This window comes from Acanthopagrus latus, chromosome 16 (genome assembly GCF_904848185.1).
Source record: "Acanthopagrus latus isolate v.2019 chromosome 16, fAcaLat1.1, whole genome shotgun sequence".
Taxonomy (NCBI): domain Eukaryota; kingdom Metazoa; phylum Chordata; class Actinopteri; order Spariformes; family Sparidae; genus Acanthopagrus; species Acanthopagrus latus.
The window spans coordinates 12366817-12386520 of NC_051054.1; the positions used below are offsets into that span (position 1 = coordinate 12366817).

Consider the following 19704-nt stretch of genomic DNA (forward strand, 5'->3'; position numbering starts at 1 on the left):
TGTTGTTGGCGTAGAAATCCGAGCCTCTCCTCGCCGCCTATTTCCCATTCACTGATCATGTAGTTGGGCAAGGCGGAGAGAGGAACAGAGAAGGAGGGAGGGTGGGAGGGAGGGAGGGGGAGAAAGTGACAAGCAATTAATTCCCCTGTGTTCGTGCGACTGTGCTGAAAAAGCAGCAATATCGGCCCTTTTTCTCACCTCCCACTGAAGAGCACATGTGCACCGGTTGTCATTGTGCAGCGTGAATTAAAACCTCAAGGTTACAGCTTTAGGTTGCGAGCACTCCTCACTGGTCAAGACAATTATAAATCAGTATAGTGGCTTTTTTTTAAATTTATTTTCCTTCATGGTGACTCCTGATGCTTGATTCATCTCTTTTCTGAAAGAGAAAAGAGACAGAATGAGGTGAGAGAGAGGGAGCGAGAAGCAGTGTACATTTATCTTGAATGAATGTGCTGCAGATGCCTCTCATAAATGCGTGCGCACACACACACATACACACACACGTAGTTGCACACACAGCCACGTGTACTCCGGTGTAGTTTTCCCCTTTTCTTTCCCTCCATCTCACATTCATCTATACCATCTCATTTTTTTTTTTTTTTTCCTGTCACGCGATCCGTCTCGCATGCTATCACATAGGCAGCTCCCCGGGGAGAGCCTTCTCCTGTAGCCTACTTGGATGCAATAATTATTCCATCAGCCGGCAGTGTGTTCCCTGATTGTGCTCTTGGGCTGTCGCTGCAGGGGGCGTACAGTGGAGAGGGGTGTGTTGAGGAGGAGAGGTGGGGGCGGCCAGTTGTCACTCCAGGACGTGTGGGGAGGGACGGAAGGGGAGGGGGGGTTCGTGTTTTTGGCAGTAGCCCACCCAGTCTTGTCCGGAGGAGTCCAGAGCTGGACTAATGAGCTCAGGCTGGCCTATTAGGGAACTGCTGCTCACCAGGACACACATGAAGCTGCTCCTTTCTGCTCTCTCCTTCCTCCTCTTTTTCCCATGCTCTGCTTCCCCTACCTCTAAAAATCCCCTGCTCTGCAGATTTCTCATCTTTTAATCTCTCTCTCCAATTCTCTTTTCATTCTCTGTGCCACTCTTTCCCTCATGTTGACAACCGTCTCTTTGTCTGCCCCGCGTTTCTCTGAAATCCGACTGCTTGAGTGAAAACCATTTAAATTTCCTCGGAGTATTACTTTCCTCCCTGACCTTGAATTTCCAGCTGAGGTGCGGTGTTAGCTGATCCAAAGCGATGCCGTACCTGGAACCACTCAAAGTCTGGCCAGATTCCCCGCAGGCTGTGCAGAGATATTGCTGCCGTCCTTTGAGTTGCAGGAATTTTAGACAGATAGGGGTGCACGTGCCTCACTCTGCTGGCCCTGTGACCAATCTATGTCTGCTTAGCACCGAGTCTGGGAGACAAGAGGCCGGGATGACAGTGGATTTTAATTAGAGGACTGTCAAAAAGGCTGGATTCGGTTACAGCAGAGGGTTCCGTTTGGTGCCAGCACAGCAGAACTGCTCGGGCTATCTAGATCGAGTGCTGGCCAGCTTGTCCGATGTAAATGATCCCAACATATAGTACCCTCTCCACTTTGACTTAAATGACAGGTGAACATACTCAGTCATAATCGCTTAGCTTAAGTAACAGAGATAGACACGACAATCCCAGAGGGCAGTGTGTGAGCAGTCCTAACGCGTCATGTCTGTGACAGTTGTTTTGTGTTTGATCAAGATAAATGCATGTATTTACTGTGCCTTCCTGCTGTGACAACCTATGTTTGGTCCCTGACAGACGAGGAGCCATGTTTCTGGTGATCATTTATCTTATGGACTTTGTAGTTTCTGGTGAAAAAAATTGTAGTTGAGGTGTTTTGCTCTTTGAGTGGTAAATGTTCATAGTGTTGCTCTCCTGCTGAATTTTTTTTTTTTACTTTGAAAAACTAAAAGCAGCTAGTTGACCTTTATGCTACAGTGGGATTTCTAAAAGGCTTTGCAGCACATCTATAAAAAAATGTCACGCTAGACATTTAAAATCAATAAGGTCTTGGTTGGCTACCATGCTGCAAGAAAACATTGCCCAAGCTGCAATGATTTGCTCATGTATACTATGGACTTTATGGATAGCTGGTTCTCTAAGTTTAGCTTGAATCTAAAGGTCTTCTTCTTTTTTTTTTTTTAAATTCCAGGGCAGCTCAGAAGCTGAATCTGTCCTCCAAGCGGAAGAAGCACCAGCCCTCGCTCCTCCACCCGCAGGAGCCCTCCATTTACCCCACCAACTTCAGCGGCATCCTGCAGGTCTCGCCGCCCCCCGCCCCACCATGCCTGCTCCGAGCCGTGTCCAAAGTGAAAGAGAACCCGGGGATGGGAAAGGTGAGAGCACACCAACATACACAAAGACTCAATAACGCACACAGACTATGCTCTCACCCCTACACAACCACAGATGCACACAGAGCCCCATTTGCAGGGGGGGAATGCAGGGTGGCGACACACTGGTCCGCGGGCAGCGTGCCGTCTGGTCCAGTGCATGCAGATGTATTCCGATAAGCCTCGTGGAATGTCATGAATTCAGTCAGTTTGTGAAACCAGCATTCCTCTGCCTGAATACAGAAAAGAGAGCGAAAGCTATAATTCACAAATCTGCGGTCACGCTAGCTGCAGGATGTGTGATTCCATTTTAGGTACGCTGAGCGATGATGAAAGTCAGGGCTGGCAGCAATAGGATGGTCATTAAACAAAGCTGTATAAACACGTCGCTCTTCCTTTGTGGTTTATTGGGTATTGTTTGTCTGAGCTGGCGTCCTGTATTTATAAAGCAGGAGAAGAAGTCCCCTAACAAGATTAGATCCCACCTGGATAGGAAGTGCTCGCTTCTGTTGCCAGGTATCCAGACGGGTAGAGATTCTGCCATATATTATAAATCTCCCATTGACACGCGGACTTCATAAAAAAACTGTGTTATTAACAAGCCTCCTCAAGCCCACACCTGAGGTGTATTGCACATCTGTGCAGCTTAAGGGGCTGGATTTAAAGGGAGATCAGGATTTATGATGCTCCTCCTGGCCAGATTCTCAGGTTCTGTTATTTTAAAGCAGACACATCAATGTGCTTTCTGTGGCTTTGTCCCTGTCGGTCTTTTGCCTGTTGAATCACAGTTGCAATAACATTTCTTAGTAGCATACACAGCCTTAGCTTTGCCTGCATCTGTTTCATATTAATTCAACCCACCTCGACTTGGGTGAATGTCTTGTTTCCATCAGCCGTATGTGGGTCACTTCCACTTTTCCACTTTTGACCCAGACGCAGGTCTTCCAGGCACAGACAGTTGAGTTGATGGAGGAATGCCAAGCCACACTAATGGATTTCGGGGGGGGATCAAGGGACAGGGAAACAGGGGCCATTAGCACACAGTCTGAGGTGTGAAAATAGTGTAGCCAATCCTCTTGTAGCCTCGAGTATCTGATCTCCGCCAACATAAATAAAACTGAGACATTAGCCCGCCTGCTAGCCTCTGTCTGGTAGACTCAGCCGTCGTATATGGAAGCCCGGTTTAAATGTCATAGCAAATGTAATTTACTCAACATATGCACATGTCAGTCACGATAACAGCCCCCTGTGGAGTATAAAGAGAGCTTGCACTTGGCCTGTGGAGTCCAAGATGGATTCACTCACTGAAAGAAAGGGATTTCCATTGACATAGTTCCACAGGGCTGGTGCCAGGATCTGTGGCAATATTTATACACTAGTGCGGGTAAGAATGGGCCTTTTGTGTAGCTGTAGAGAGGGTGGAGAGTCCCAGGCTGAGCAAAAGAGTCTTCTCTCAAAAAGGAAAGGCAGTTAGCTATATTTGAGGGTCTTTATTTCAATGCCCAAGAGGCATCATAGGTACTCTCTCAAGGAGCTTTGAAACGGCTCGGGATTGAATTCCCTATCACATACACTGCAGGATATGGAAACTGTTCAGTTGATATTATGCAAGGTGTAACACTAAACACTCAGGGAGTTGACAGGGAGCCCAAAGACTGCTATACATATCCCAAGAGCCGTTTGCGTCTCCTGTCAGTCACAGATATATTGCCGCGCAGTGCCTTTGGAGATACAGTTTAGGTGTATTTCAGGCCATCAGATTGTAAGACAGTAGAGTTGTCAGCAAGTCAGATGAAGGTGATTGTAATATGGGCGTGCAACCAGACATGCGTGAGGAAATGTATTGAGAAAGGTCTTTTTGACCAAAATGTCAATGTTTTTTTAATAAATCTTCCACTGCAGATGTTAAAGATGTTACACTTCTTTTGCCTTTGACTCATTATTACAAGTAATCGGTGAAAGTTACTTGGTATTATTAGTAAGAGGTGCCACTCCACGCAACCGGCAGGATGACTTCACCGCTGTAACCACAGCAATAACATTAGACATGAGCGGGCTTGTCAGAGCAGCACCAAATCAACACCCTTAGATATGAGCCGTCATCCTTTTTAGCACTGCGGGTGTGATGAACTGTACCTCGACCTGCGGAATGTGCTAAGACTGTAAGCTCGCTTTACGCACGTTGAGCCCCAGAATGCAACAGGCTGTGTTTCCATCCAGCTTTCTTAATGCGGAGCCGCCATTTTCCAGGCTGCAGAGGGGGAGAGGGAGGGGAAGGAGGGAAGAGTGAGTGAGTGGGTGGGATAAGAGGGGGGCCATATGCTCCTGCACTCCCATGCTGGTGAGCTGCTCCTGGTCCAGAAAAACAACCCGGCTCGAGGGATAATCCACCACGCCCAGCGTGGCGCTTCACCCGCATTAAGGTCTGCCATTTACGCACCTTGTTGCCTTTTGCTGAAACCATTAAAGGCGATGTGCTGACCCATCGGGCTCGCCGGTCAATGTGAGACTGAGTGTTTCCATGGCAGCCTTCAACGTTCATGAACATGCCCACCACACATTTCCGCTCTGTCCTCTGGAAGTCAAGGATGTTAAGCTTAGACCATAAAATGCATTCCTACACCCCTCTGCTGAGCCCACCTCTCCATTTTTCATGTTTTCTCACTCTCTAATCATTTTTTTTTTTTTTTCTCCTCTTCGCTCTGTGCTTTAGGTGAAGGTGATGATGCGTATCTGTCCATCTCTGGAGGCTGCAGACTCCTCCGAGTCTCAGTCATTCCTGAAAGTGGACAGCAGGAAGAAGCAGCTCACCCTCTACGACCCCGCCTCCAGCCCGCACTCCGGTTCAGGACACAGGCGATCTGCCACCGTGGCCGTCCCAAAGATATTCGCCTTCGATGCTGTTTTTACCCAGGATGCCTCACAAGTAAGCGCCAGCAGAACATGTGTGCTATATGTGTGTGTGGTTTTTTTTAAGGTGTCGTGTGGGAATTCAGCCTCTCAAGGGCAAGGGGATGTCTTTATGGTGGCAGGGTGTGGTCAGGGGCTTAGAGGAAAAATGCCTGTCTTGGGTCAGAGGTTGTTCTTACCAGTGTGGGCCGAACAGCTGGGCCTTTTAAGCCCTCCGGGGAATGATTTGAATCCATACCAGTTATATCTAACCTCTCCTTTCATTGGACAGCTATATATGACCTCAGACCCCTGCAGCCTACAGCAGGCATACCCACTGAGATCAAAGGCAAAGGGTCATGTACATGTTTACTATTTGGCAACATGGGAGTCGACCAGTTTTGCTCTCTTGACGGACTAAAACAAACACCGTTGCCTTTTAATGGAATGGTTGTATCCATGTATCCACATCTCCCCAGTAAACTCTAAATAGCCACGAGATCAGAGGAGATTGTCATCACCGGTGTAAGACGGGTGACAGCTTCAGCTCCACTATCACACCACCTACTTGGAGCAAGTATTTCCCTAAGTAAGCCGCCGACTAAATGTTGCTGCTGCAGAGCCGAGGCCAAGCTGCTAGATTGTGCCGCTGGGATGGCACTGCTGGTGGCTAACAGCAAGCTGTTCTGCTGTTAGAGGCCTTGTTTGCTGTGTGATGTATGGGGAAGGGGCCTCTGCTGCAGAAGCCTCGCCCCAGAGGACCCATACTGAAACAGATTGCAAAAAATAATCCGCGTGTTGCAGCGCACACAAACACACACAAATGCACGCGCTTCCTGAGTGATGAAAAATACTGAAACTATTAATGGGATTTGGTGTGAGCAAAACCAAATAACCGGTTTATGTGGTTTCATTTTTGGATTCATTGTTCTGTCTTTTTTTTCACAGGCTGAGGTGTGCTCAGGGACAGTAGCCGAGGTCATCCAGTCCGTGGTGAACGGCGCAGACGGCTGCATCTTCTGCTTCGGCCAAGTCAAGCTCGGTAAGCTCCTCCACTGGCGAGAGATTAGACGGGAGCCTTTGTTAGCCAAAGAAAACTCTCGTTGCTCTTTGTTAGCCACACTTGATGTCCACAATTGACTTAGCGGTGCACTGGGGTGAGTCAAGGAATTGGAGATTGGAGAGAAGGAATGGGTAGTGAGTCTTGGGCGGGTGGGGGTGTGGGGGTAAAATGCTGCATCCAGGCTTCAGGGCTCAGTCTGTAATTAAAATCTTAGTAATTGGCCTGCCCAGTGCTCTTAGGCTGAAGGGCTCACTCTCCTCATGCTGCTGTTTCCACTACCTATAATTCTCAGCAGAATTACTGCTTCTGGAATGGGTTCTTGGATTAGCACTTTTTTTTATTTTGCATGTACTGGATACCACCTCCACAGCCCCACATCAACCATTATTAATTTTTTATTCATCAGCAGCTGTTAAACACAATAACCCTCAGAAAATATCCACTGTCAGGGTCTATTCCTTGGTCAACTTCCTGCCCATTCCAGACAGCTTAATGAAAGAAGTAATTTTAGTGTGAACATATAGTGAGTGCAGCTGGTTTCCAGACACAAGGCAATATTTCCATTTCCAATCCCCCCTCTCTCTTTCACACATCCCCAGGCAAGACATACACCATGATTGGCAAAGACAGCACCACTCAGAGCCTAGGCATCGTGCCCTGTGCCATTTCCTGGCTCTTCAAGCTCATCAATGAGCGCAAGGAGAAGACGGGCACGCGCTTCTCCGTCCGAGTATCCGCAGTGGAAATCTTCGGGAAGGACGAGGAGCTGAAGGACCTTCTGTCCGAGGTGTCAACAGGCAGCCTGCAGGACGGCCAGTCCCCGGGCATCCACCTGAGGGAGGATCCCATCTGTGGCACTCAGGTGAGAAGCGCTCCATCTCTCCTCTGTCTTTGTTCGCTGATCCTTTTTCATTCTCTCTGCGGGTTATGGAGTATTAGTCTGTCTGAGTATTGATTTCTTTCTTGCTATGATCTTCCTCTTCCTCTCCCAAAGATGTTTGACTTCTTTCTTTTGAGTGCCCATTTGTGTGTGTGTGTGTGTGCGTATTTTATTTCATCTCCCAGGAATTTCCTCGTCAGCCTCGCTCTATCTCACCCGCTTCTGAAATCCTCGCTTTATATTACCACCAAACCCATCTGTGGTATTGATGGCTTTCTTCTTACCTTTGTATTGACTCCCTTGTCAGCATCCATCAGCATCTATTACCTGTGTGTTAGCACTGGCCCTCTCCAGCACAATGGAAGTGCTGTTGGGGGGATGGTGGGAGACTGTAGGTTTGAAGGCACTCACAGGTGTTGCTGTCAGATGTTGTTTTTTGGGGATCTGTATGGACCCCGACTTCAAAGGCTGAGCACTTCTGTGAAGCTCCTTCCTGCTTTTCCTCTCAGCAGCCACACGTGGGCTCTCTTCATGATGCTCCCCCCCTCGCCTTCTCTCTCTTCTACCTTCCCTCCTTTCCCCTCCTCTCTTTCTGTATCACCACCATCATCACATCCACTGTGAGGGAAGTGCCCCTGCCTCCTGCTCCGCCATTACCTCTCCTAATCCTCCTCCCTCTGTGTGCATATCTGCTGTTTTAATTGCCCCCGAGACCCAATCTAATGGGCAAGAAATGCGTGCCGGGGTCCAATTAACTGGCTCCCCTCTCTCTTCTCTATCCTCTCTTCCCCGGTATCCTTTTCACATCTGTCCTCTTTCTCAAGCCCTATGTGGTCTCCTTTGCTCACCCTAACCCAGCTCTCTGTCTCCTCCTCCCCCCCAACGCAGCTCCAGAATCAGAGTGAGCTACGTGCCCCGACGGCGGATAAAGCCGCCTTCTTCCTGGATGCCGCCATCGCTGCACGCAGCACCAGCAGGCCCAGTGCAGATGAGGAGGATCGACGCAACTCCCACATGTTGTTCACGCTGCACATTTACCAGTACCGCATGGAGAAGAGCGGCAAGGGAGGAAGTCAGTACCATCAGATTACCTTATCTACACTTTGCCACCTCACATTTGTGCAATAAACTAATGACTGCTAATGGTCTTTTTTTTTTTTTTTCAATTTCACACTTGTACACATCATCTTACATGTGTGAAACATGAGCACAACATTTCCCCTACTGATTATAGCCATCGAAAGGTGACTTCTGTTTCACACTGAATAATCAAAAGGTGGAATTGTTGCGAGCTAGATGGCAGAAAAACAGTATGAATAGAACATCAGACAAGGCTCTTACTGGCAATGTTTATGAATGAGTTGGTTGTAGCCTCTGTAAAGCAGAAATCTGTTAGCATTCATGTTACACTTTGGCCAAGAGCAAATGATTTGAAGCCTCTCTGACAGGAGTTTAGTGTTTTGTTGCTTGTTTGTGCAATTACATCACCCACATAACAACGTGAAGCCCTGTGATTTTTATAATGACAGCCTATTCCCACTCAATGTATTTTAAATCATCAGAAGGGGACCGTGTACGTGTTCCACTTTTGTTTTTTTATGCGTCTAACCAGCAAGGCCTCCTAGTTACCAGGAGTTACACATCTGTTGGGTGTTCACTGGTCTGGCTACAGTTTGAATCACTTCAGCGTGGGAATCTTACTCATAAATAAATCAGACAGCTCCGACAGTCCACCGTCTGGTCTTGGCTGAACTTTGGGCCCCTCCTGTCATCACGGCGCTATGCGTGAGGAAGTGACTTCAGAGAGGGAGTGTCTGTTCTGAGCTCACCTGGTTCTGCTTCTGTCCTTGGCACAGTGTCAGGCGGACGGAGCAGGCTGCACCTCATCGACCTGGGGAGCTGTGAGAAGGTCCTAAGTAAGAGCAGAGACGGAGGGGGAGGCTTGTGTCTTTCTCTTAACGCACTGGGAAATGTCATCATGGCTTTGGCAAATGGAGCAAAACATGTACCTTACAGGTAAGATACCCCTTCATTAGTTTTGATTTGACTGTCTTTTGGCTTCCGTTAAGTTGTATCTATAAGTAATTGTTTCATGCAAGTTGCTGCATGTGTTGTCGGTCTTTCAGGTTTGCTGTGTGACTGTTTAGTTTGTTGAGTTAGCCTCATATAAAAGCTTTCACTGTTGCTCAAGATGACATTATAGTTACTCAGGTAATGACTGAATAATGAGACTAATGACTCGTCATTTTGGGGTACTCTTCAGTTCAGAGAATCCAAAATGCCCCCCCCCATGGAATCATGTCAGCTTTTGCCATATCGAAACATCACTATGCTGTTTACTAATAATGTAAATTCACCCTGTAGGGACAGCAAACTGACCATGTTGTTGAGGGAGTCCCTTGGCAACATCAATTGCAGAACCACCATGATCGCCCACATCTCCGATTCCCCCGCCAACTACGCTGACTCACTCACGACGATCCAGCTGGCATCCCGCATCCACCGCATGAGGAAGAAGAAATCTAAGGTGCAGTGATAAATCTGCTGAAACATATGCAGTAATAAACTCATAAACAAGTAATGGAGGACAATCCAGAGCCACCAGTAATGGCACAATTTTAAATGGAACGACATATGCATATTTAGCAGCTTGAATAATTGTGCTTCTGAATAATGATTCTTGCATGAACTGTGCTGCATTTAATCTCCATTGTTTAGAAATGATACATGCAGGGTAAATGTTATTTAACATAATTTCATGTGTTCCTATCAACGCAATTACATTTCTAATGTGCATGTGAAACTTAGATTTCATGCGTCGTATTTCAAACCGTGGTGTTAAGTCCTTACATTTGTCTTCCCGCTGTAACTTTAGAGCTATTAGGAAAATTAATGTGTGAATGCATCTCTAAATGGAAGACTATTAGTGCAGTAACTCACAACTAGTTTTTCTCTTCTCTTTAACACCTAATCATGTAATCAATACCACTGCCCGAGGAAGTGTGTAATGCTCCCCGGATTAGGGAAATATATGCTCCACATAATTAGGTGGTATGACAGCATGTATTTAATCACCGTTGGTCCCAGGCATGATTACAATGCAGTCCACATACAGCAATTTGTATTATTGACATTAATTTCAGTGTGTCTATTGACGTGCACTTTTAACCTGTAGAAATATTGACTGGCAGTTTCACAGGAATTAATACTTGCCCCACGATTGATTTCCACATGAAATTGTCAAGAAATTAATCTTAGGAGGAAATGGATGTGTACAAAGACAAGATTGGTACATTAATGTTTTCAGAAGATAGAATTGCATTTATGAGATCATTTTCAAAACCCAAAGAATAACTTTGCTTTCGCTTTAACTCTGTTTCGCAGTATGCATCCAGTTCATCTGGAGGGGAAAGTTCCTGTGAGGAGGGGAGGATCCGCCGGCCGCCTCACCTCAGGCCCTTCCACCCTCGGACCGTAGCCCTGGACCCAGACCTGCCTGCAGTGCTCAGTGACCCAGACTACTCCTCCAGCAGTGAACAGTCTTGTGATACTGTCATTTATGTGGGCCCTGGGGGAACTGCGATCTCGGACAGAGAGCTCAGTGATAATGAAGGCCCGCCTGCCTTTGTTCCAATCATCCCCTCCCTCAACAGGAAGAAGCCTGCAAGAGAGGGCCCACTGGACAGAGACCAGTTCTTTAAATGCAACACATTTGCTGAGCTGCAGGAGAGGCTTGAGTGTATTGATGGCAGTGAAGAACCCACTGCCTTTGTTGGGGAGGGCAAGCGGAATCCTGCTAGCCCTAAGACTGAGATATCCAAGGAGAGCCAAGGCTCGGTTTCACCAAAGACTGTAGCAAATACTTCTCACACCCAAGAGGGTGTGTCACCCAAACAATCTCCTAAATCAGTTGCCACACAACCATCTGGCAGTCCCACCACAAAATCTAAACTGGACAGTGCCAAGGCGCAATGCATACCTGCACCAATATCAGAAAGTGTTCAAAATGTATGCAGGACCAGCGCTGATGGTGAGAAAGCCTTGGTTTCTGAGAGCAAAGTTAGCACCAACAAACCTAATTCTGAGCCTGTGGTGAGGGAGAAGGTCTACTTCAACAAGAAAGCTTTGCCGAAACCAGCCCCACCTCCTTCTCAACAGAGAGACTCCTGCAAGGAAAACACAGACCATGAGGAAAGGTCCAGCACCAGAATGCCTCCTGTAGGGATGAGCCACCAAGCGATGAAAAAGAGGGATCCTTACAATTCCCCTGTGCTCAGAGCGCCAGTGGAGGTGTGCCAGGTGCGCTCTACCTTAAGAGAAAGATGTCTGGATCGGGACATCCTGAGAGCCACTGTCACCTTGCAGCAGCCTGTGGAGCTGAATGGGGAGGATGAGCTGGTGTTCACTGTGGTGGAGGAGCTGTCTATAGGCAGTCTTGTTGACAAAGGTCGGCCATCCAGCATTATCAGCTTTAACAGTGACTGCTCCCTTCAGGCGCTGGCCTCTGGTTCGCGACCTGTCAGCATCATCAGCAGCATTAATGACGAGTTTGATGCCTACACGTCAGCTGTCGGAGGATCAGAGGTGAACGTTGCGGTGGTAGCACCTCTCCAGGAGGGAGCAATGGAGTGTATAGACAGCAGGGGTTCATCTATCAGCTCTTGGCTGAGTGAGGTCAGTGTCTGCACCTTGGAGAGTGAAGGGGCTCATTCTACGGACGTCTTCCTCCCTCAGGCCAAACATATGGGACCAGAGGCCACCTTTTACTTCGATTCCCTGGATATGTTCCACTGTGTGTCTTCTCCAAGAGATGCCAAGAACTCCTTAAATGACAGCGGATTTAGTTTTTCTGAACTAGACAGTGACAGTGCCGCCTCAAGCAAACTATCTTTGACAAAGTGCCCCCCGTCTCCAGAATCAGCCAAAGGCTCCCTCAGATTCACATCCAAAATAACTAAAGCTCACTCACTTAGCTCCTCCCAACTTCCACATGGCCCCTCCATAGTCCACTCCAGTCTTCCCAGGAAGATCAAACCTACCTCATCCATCTCACATAGTAGCAGCAGTAGCAGCAGCAGCAGTAGAGAGCCACCAAGGCAAGAGGCGAAGCAGGAGGATCCTTGGCAGCGCAACGACAACCACTCAGAACCTCAGTTTTCTGACTCCAGCAGCACCAGCAAATTTCTCAGACACCCCCCCACTGGTATCCCCTCTGGCAAAACATCCAACAACAGCAACAGTGTACCTCGCCCTCCTAAGGTGCAGGGGTCTACCTCATCCCAGAGGGTGGTTGATGGCTGTGAGAAGTCAGCCATTAAGAATCCGCCCAGCAAAATGCCTCAGCTGAGACGAGGTGCCACCACCCTTGGAACAGTGCCGGTCATCCACTCCACCACAGACTACAAGGCAGCCCAAGATATTATTGCATCAACCACAAACCTTAAATTCTCCTCTTTGGGTAAGAACAACAAGGCTAACTCACAGAAAGCGAGCAATCTCCCCAGACCTGGCTGCACCTCTCCTCCACCACCTCCGGTGAGAAAGTCCAGTCTTGACCATAAGACTAAGACCCTGCTGCCCCAAAGTGCCTTAAAGTCAGCATATGGGGAGGCAGGAAGGACCTCTGGAGCAAGGGCAGCTGTATCAGAGGATGAGCTTGAGGTACGTCACAGAGGAGACTCTATCAGTTTCAAAACCTCCAGCCTCAACACAGCCAAAGTTACCTCCAGCTTGAAGGGCAGAGGGGCCAGAGGTGAGGTTGGGCAGCATTACGGCAGTCAAATGTCCTTGGAAAGGTGTGAAAGCCTGTCCTTATCGGGTTCCAGAGCTACACTCAGTAGGGAGAACAGTGGAGCAAGTCTGGGCAGCAGCAGTGGCAAATCCAGCAAATCCATTCCAAGATTTGGTATTCCTAATTCATCCAGCTCTCCTATAGCTACCTGCCCATCATCCCCAAGTGGAGGAACTCTTAACAAACCTGGTCAGGTAAAAGCATCTGTGAATCCCAGAGCATTAGGGGCAGTCAATGCTAGTAAGGCACGGTCGCTTTCGGCCAACAGCTCCAAGGGCCTGAGCTCCTCCACCAAATCTTTGGCCGCTCCCGTTACCAGGAATACCAATGCCAACCTTCCTCCATCAGGGCGGACGCCAGCTCCTCGAACCACCACCGCTGTCAGCAGTAAGCCTCCACGAACGATTATGGGCACAAAGCAGGCCATGAGGGCTGCAAACAGCCGTGTGAGTGAACTGGCAACAGGCAACATATCAGGCAAACACATGAGGGGTTCAGGAGATTCAGACAGTGGGAATGACAGCGGGGTGAATGTGAGTGATGACAAATCCCCCATGGCCATGCTGCCCTCTCCATACAGCAAAATTACAGCACCCAGACGGCCTCAACGCTACAGCAGTGGCCACGGCAGTGACAACAGTAGTGTGTTGAGTGGGGAGCTGCCTCCAGCTATGGGACGCACGGCTCTGTTCTACCACAGTGGTGGCAGCAGTGGATATGAGAGCATGATCCGTGACAGCGAGGCCACAGGCAGCGCTTCCTCTGCCCACGACTCCATGAGCGAGAGCGGCATGTCGTCCTCGGGCAGAACGAGAAGCTCCAAGTATCCCAAAAAGAGAGCAAATGGTGAGAAACTACTTTGGGTGTTTGGGTTTTACAAGTTCCTATGTGGGTAGAGGCGATATTCACAAATATCACAAGGAAATAAGTGTGTGTGAGATGGAATAGCATCCATATATGAATACCCTCTCCGAGGAAATTAGCCACATAGCCTCTTACTTTATGAATCCATTCTTATTACATCCACAAATTGGTATTTCATTGGATTTTCGTTCCTCTTGAATCAGCAGCATACATTATTCATACATACTGTATATGGGAAAATAATAATGAATGTCCCAGACAAGATGACTTCGAACAGTGCGATCAAATAAGATGAATTGAACATGAGCAGCAGTGACCTGGATCAGGTTTTTTGCAGCCCTATATAAGCAACCATTTGAATACATGTGCATTTAAACAGCACGCCGAGTTTATTCAGGTTGCGTATATACAAAATAGTGACTCATGCAACACTTATAAATATGCAATCAGCACACCTCTGCCAACCTGTATAAAGCCTTGCATCCCTTTATATCTCAGAATGAAACTCATACATATGTACTCGCAGATTCCAGCAGATACCACCGTTGTCTGTACCACAAATGTAACGAGTGCCTGGGTTTTGTAGGCTTCCAGAGAAGACGGCTTATCCCCGCTCCCCTGCCAGACACTTCTTCCCTGGGGAAGAAGGCGAGCGCAGCAGGCCAGTGGGTGGACTTGCCTCCAATGTCAGGACCACTGAAGGAGCCTTTTGAGATCAAGGTGTACGAGATCGACGATGTGGAACGGCTCCAGAGGCGACGTCAGGAGGAAAGCGCAGAGGTGAGCAGAGGGTCACTCCCATCTTGTCCTACGTGGTAGTTCATCTTGTTGAACTTGTTGGAGATAATGTGACGTCTGGGTCAAGGTCCTGTGAATCCCACTTGCTAAGCCTGAGCAATATTGTGCATGTGTGACATTATTGCATTAAACACTCAAGATGTTCCACACCGACTTGTGGGAATGTCTTCTCTCAACTTTTCCCAGTTTCTTTTTAAAGAACAAGACAGGAATAATGTGTCTCAGACGTCTGACCTTTAGTCAGCTCAGTGGCAAATCCCGGAGTTTAAGTGTCTACGTCCAGATTCCCAGAGCTTGGTATTTTGGCAGTGAGCCTTGGGAATGTCAAGAGTTCGGGAGGCAATTACTGACGAGGGTTAATTGGTTTGGATATGAGCGATGGCTCAGCCTCGCAGCTGAAGACGCTGTTGGTGATGTGCAGAGGTGAAAATGAAAAAGATGGTATGAGAAGATTGGTCAGGGAATGTGTGATGAATGCGAGGGTGCCTAACACAAGCCCAAATCAGCTCACCGCTAGCACTCATCGCCGGCTGCCTGATGGCTTTTTATAGCTGACTCTTCTTCTGTGGATCATTAACTGCTCCCTTAAGTTCAGCGCAGCCAGACAGGGATTTGTTAAGAGAAGATATTAAATCAGCGAGATGGTGGTTTGATTTACTTTCAATTAGGAAAAAATGATCTCTCTCTCTCGCAGCAGTCGCTGTCTGAATAGTAAAATAGCTTTCCCACGACTTATCCTCCACATCTCGAAATTACTGCTGAAATGTTTTCAGTTGTCAGTCGCTTGCGTCTGCAGTTCGTGTGTTTATTGAGAAACTATATTTTGTCTTGTTTCACATGCTAACTTGTTCCATCTGTTTCCCCCTTAATTTCTCCAGCAACCATTCCAGGATGTTGACAAGGTGAGCTCATTTTTCACGATGACTCAGGTTTAATTATTAGCAGAACAGGCTGTTTTACATAAACATGATTATAATCCAGTAGACAATGGAGAGAACAATTTTTCACGTCACAAAATTGGAAGCATAGGGGCAGGGTTATAAAACAAGACATACAAGTAAGATGTTAGCTTTAGGTTTCTTTAGTTTCTTTACATTCCACTTATCAGTTTTCAGCCAGTTTACTTTCTGGTACTGCAGTCAACTAATCTACCAAAGCAACTTTAGGGAAGATCTCTGTAGTGAATAATCTCTCTCTTTGTCTCTTAGGGCCTGCAGTATTTTAACAGTAAACTGAAGATGCTGGAGAGAAGGCAACAGCAAGTAAAGGAACTAAGGGCGAAGCATGAAGTGTTGTTGGAGGAGCTAGAAGACACCAAGGTCCGACTGATGATGGAGCCCAGCAAGTGGATAGGAGAGTGTAAGTGGCTGCTTAATGTTCTTTTAATGTAAGTTAATATGAAAAGCCATCGTGTGATCAAAAAACTAATTTCCCCTTTTCCAACAGTTGATGTGGACCCGAATTTGGATAAAGAGTCTCCAGAGTACCTAGAGGCCTTGGCACAGGCCACAGAGGAGCTGGAGTTCTGTGTCAATCTATGCAAGTCCCGCGTCATGATGGTGACCTGCTTTGACATCAGCATGCCAACGCCAGGTGCTCCGGAGGGACGGCGTGAAGTGGAAGTCTGAGGACGAAAAGAAAGTCGACGTGGAGAAACGAGGAAGTGAGAGAACAAAGGAATGACGAGACGTATCGCTGGGGCGAGGAGCAACAAGTGACAGAGACGGGACGAGAGCGGATCTTTGCATGAAATCCGAGGAAATCTACAGTGCCTCGTTGCCCAGGACGTGTTTTTACGGCAGAGAGATGAAATGTGAGCACAAATGCTTTTGCCTGCCGGGCAAGGTGGTGGCCATCACTTACTCAAGAGTCAATGAACAACACCTGGAAGTGCCTTTTCTATTGTTTTTGTTTTGAGTCATTATTTTTCATATGGTGCAGGTATCTTCAGCATACCTAGGCAAACCCTGAACATATTGCTTTTAAGAAAAAAATATTTTATATTGCATTGTATAGTGTATTTATATGATTATGTGGTGTGTACAAATATCCTTTTTAAGGGGAAAAAAAAATAAAGAGGAAAAAAGAAAAAGCAATAAGCTAATGTTATTGCGCTCCCAGACTTTGCCTTTTCTCTTGTTTGAAACCTCAGTCAGCATTTTATCCATGTTCATTCAGCCTCTTGCGCCTTATGTTAACTCTCTGGTTCTGTAGTTTTTCTAGATTTCCAAACTGGACTATGTTATCTCATCAAGGACTGCGTTTGCTGTCATCACTCATCGCCTGCCAGCTGGCCTGTGAGCGCTAGCGGGCTTGGGTGAATTATTTTTTTTTCTTTCCCTCCAGTTGCCTTGATCAAAATGGGTCTCAGTGGATGCACTAAGGTAGAGCAGCAGTCGTGTTGGGGGACGGAGGGCTTTTTTCTCAAGCTGCGCCTGCCCGTGTTTATCTCACTGAAAATGAGAGATTAAGCCAAAACATATCAATCAGAGGACCACTGTGATGGATAGCGAGCGATTATTCTTGATTCAGCCATTCTCTCCGGTGCCTCAGTACAGTATGTGGTCGCGCAACCCTGAGAGAGTTGACCCTCGCTACACAAGCCGAGGAGGATAGCATGATGAATGGTTACACTGATAGCGGCGCTCATCAGTGAGCCCAATTTCTCTCCAAATGGCCTTGGACTGGGTGCTATCTATCCATACACTGTAAAAACAAAGAGGCACAGATGAGATAGCGCCGGCCCACTCGCCTCTTTTACAGTATTTTTCAAGCGCTAGAAAGCCTCTATGCATTCCAATAGTTTCACTGCAACTACTGTAAAAAAACACCTCAATAATAACTTAAGGGCAGAAACACAGTTTGTCCTCTTTTGTCCCCTGTTTGCTTTTTTTTTTGTTTTGTTTTTTGTTTCAAATAGACAAATTAGCGAAGTTGATCCAGTGTCTCAAACAAAGACTCAAGAATAGTTGGTTTTCTGTGAAATGATGCAGTGAATAAAAAAGGCAAGTGATGGTGACATTGTTTTGGAAAATCAATCATGATATCAGCTCTTTGTAGCTGCCAGAATGTGCTTGTTATGAATCAGACGGCTGACACAGAGAGGGGAAAGATGATTGGCGAAAATGATTGTTACGGGAAAAACAAACTGGCTTTGTTGTATTTTGGTATGTTTGTTTCTATATCTATGACAAATATGATTTTGCTTTCTTTTCCTTTTACAAAGATGTACTCTCTCAGGCCCTCTCTCAAGATGCTGCATGAGATTTTTTAGTCATTTTTAAGGATGATTTCTACTCCATTTTTACCATTCTAATTTTTTACAATAACTTCAGTTTTCACTAATGTGGGTTTAGGCTTATGAATTAAATAACTATTACCAAACCGAGACCTTTTTCCAAGAAATTATTATATGTGAGGTCATATTTCATATCAAAACCCATATTTTCGAATATCTTTGTTTTTGTATAGGATTTTCAAACCCTGTGTATAAATGTATAATACGGCAGCTTGTGTTTTACTTTTACAGTACCTGTGAATAAAATGTTTCTTCTTACTGATGATCCAGAGTTGATTGTTTTTCATGAGCTCACAGGTTCTGTATTCATTCACAGGGTTGTTTGTCTCCACACTATCACAAAGAAGAAACAGCAGGTAGCCGAGGTGTGATAGATCAGACGACTACATCAGAGGGAAAACTTGTGATTATTTCAGTTGTATGTGGCTGTTTGTAAGTCTCTCATCTTACTGGGAAATCCAAACGGTCAATTAATCACTAAGCTCCACATCAGTCAGCCAGCTGAAAAGTTACCAAACAACCTGAACTACGTAAGAAATGAAATGTTGATTAATACATACAGTATATGACACACTGACATTGATGTGGCTTTCTTACTTTTACACAATTTAATTTTCTTTTAGCAATTACGTTTAATTGAGTTTAGTTGAATATAAAACATGATACAGTAATCTATATGGCATTGCATGCATTACAAAAAGCAATCTCACAATATTATTTTCAATTTGTTTGGTGCACAAAATAATAAAAAGAAGTCACACTACACAGCCACAATGTTTCTGACTCTGACTCTGAACTGAATATTAGACCAACCATAGTAAACTGACATGTCAGACCCCGTGTTTCCCTAAATACTGCATGTCAAAGTAAATGGAAGTCGATAGGATTGAACACAGCGTATTGTGTGGATGGGTAAAAGGTACACTGTATGCAGCATGATATAGCATGATATAAAAGCAAAAAGTACTTACAAGCAAAAGAAGCAATACCACAGTGTAGAAATACTCCATTACAAGTAAAAGTCCAAAAGTATTAGGATCAGAATACTCTAAATGTATCAAAAGCTAAAGTACTCATTATGCACAATAGCGTATTTCCGAATATTACATCACTGGATTACAATTATTGATGCATTAATGTTGAAGCTGGTAAAGGTGGTTTATCTACTTTCTATAGTTAGTCTGCAGGGTCGCTTGTGAATTTCCCCTCAAGGGTCAATAGAGTTGATCTTAATCTAAACTAGTAGATCATAGATTATTTGAGTTGTATTTAGGCATAGTAATTTACTTGAGTAAATATACTTAACTACTATGGGAGCACCAAAACAATATAACATTCACCACCATTGTTCAGGAAGGCAGCAGAGAGTTCATGGATGGATGTGTATGAAAACAAGATAGTGTGAAAATATGATTCTTTAAAATTTGGTGGCACTAATGACAGTAAAATAAACTATTTAACATAATGACCTTGAATGACATCAATCTTACCGTTACCATTTGTATTGGCAGGCCAGGCAGACAGTCCAACCTCAGCCCAAAGACTGAGCAGAGGTCTGATCAGCCGCGGTGACTGAAAACACCTGTGTGCAACGTTTAATTAAGCTGAATGTTTCCAAGACAGACAGACTAGTGCACCAGTAATTCAACTATTTTCCTCATTATTTCATACTATTTCACCACACATAAATACACCAGTTGCCTGCTGGTTCATGCAGTCATTATATTATTTCATTCTTTGGCCTAAGGATTAATACTGT

General features: G+C 46.0%; 1 protein-coding gene and 1 long non-coding RNA gene across 5 annotated transcripts in view; one reads left to right on the forward strand and one right to left on the reverse strand.

Moving 5' to 3' along the window:
• The window catches only part of kif26ab (kinesin family member 26Ab), a 67539-nt gene extending 49337 nt beyond the window's left edge, over window positions 1-18202 (forward strand). For all 4 annotated transcript variants that reach the window (XM_037072563.1, XM_037072564.1, XM_037072565.1 and 1 more), the window contains 12 exons: window positions 2182-2365; window positions 5076-5288; window positions 6200-6293; window positions 6914-7176; window positions 8083-8266; window positions 9051-9210; window positions 9559-9721; window positions 10579-13831; window positions 14436-14629; window positions 15526-15549; window positions 15856-16006; window positions 16094-18202. In XM_037072563.1, the coding sequence (XP_036928458.1) occupies window positions 2182-2365; window positions 5076-5288; window positions 6200-6293; window positions 6914-7176; window positions 8083-8266; window positions 9051-9210; window positions 9559-9721; window positions 10579-13831; window positions 14436-14629; window positions 15526-15549; window positions 15856-16006; window positions 16094-16275 (5065 nt within the window). In that variant the 3' untranslated portion in view covers window positions 16276-18202. The remainder of the gene's footprint in view (window positions 1-2181; window positions 2366-5075; window positions 5289-6199; window positions 6294-6913; window positions 7177-8082; window positions 8267-9050; window positions 9211-9558; window positions 9722-10578; window positions 13832-14435; window positions 14630-15525; window positions 15550-15855; window positions 16007-16093) is intronic.
• On the reverse strand, window positions 248-18242 carry LOC119005092. Its single transcript, XR_005070379.1, has 4 exons — window positions 18180-18242; window positions 9574-9716; window positions 9024-9106; window positions 248-379 (listed from the first exon to the last, which is right to left on the reverse strand). It is a non-coding gene; the product is annotated as an uncharacterized LOC119005092 (long non-coding RNA).
• Window positions 18243-19704: the final 1462 nt, after the last annotated feature.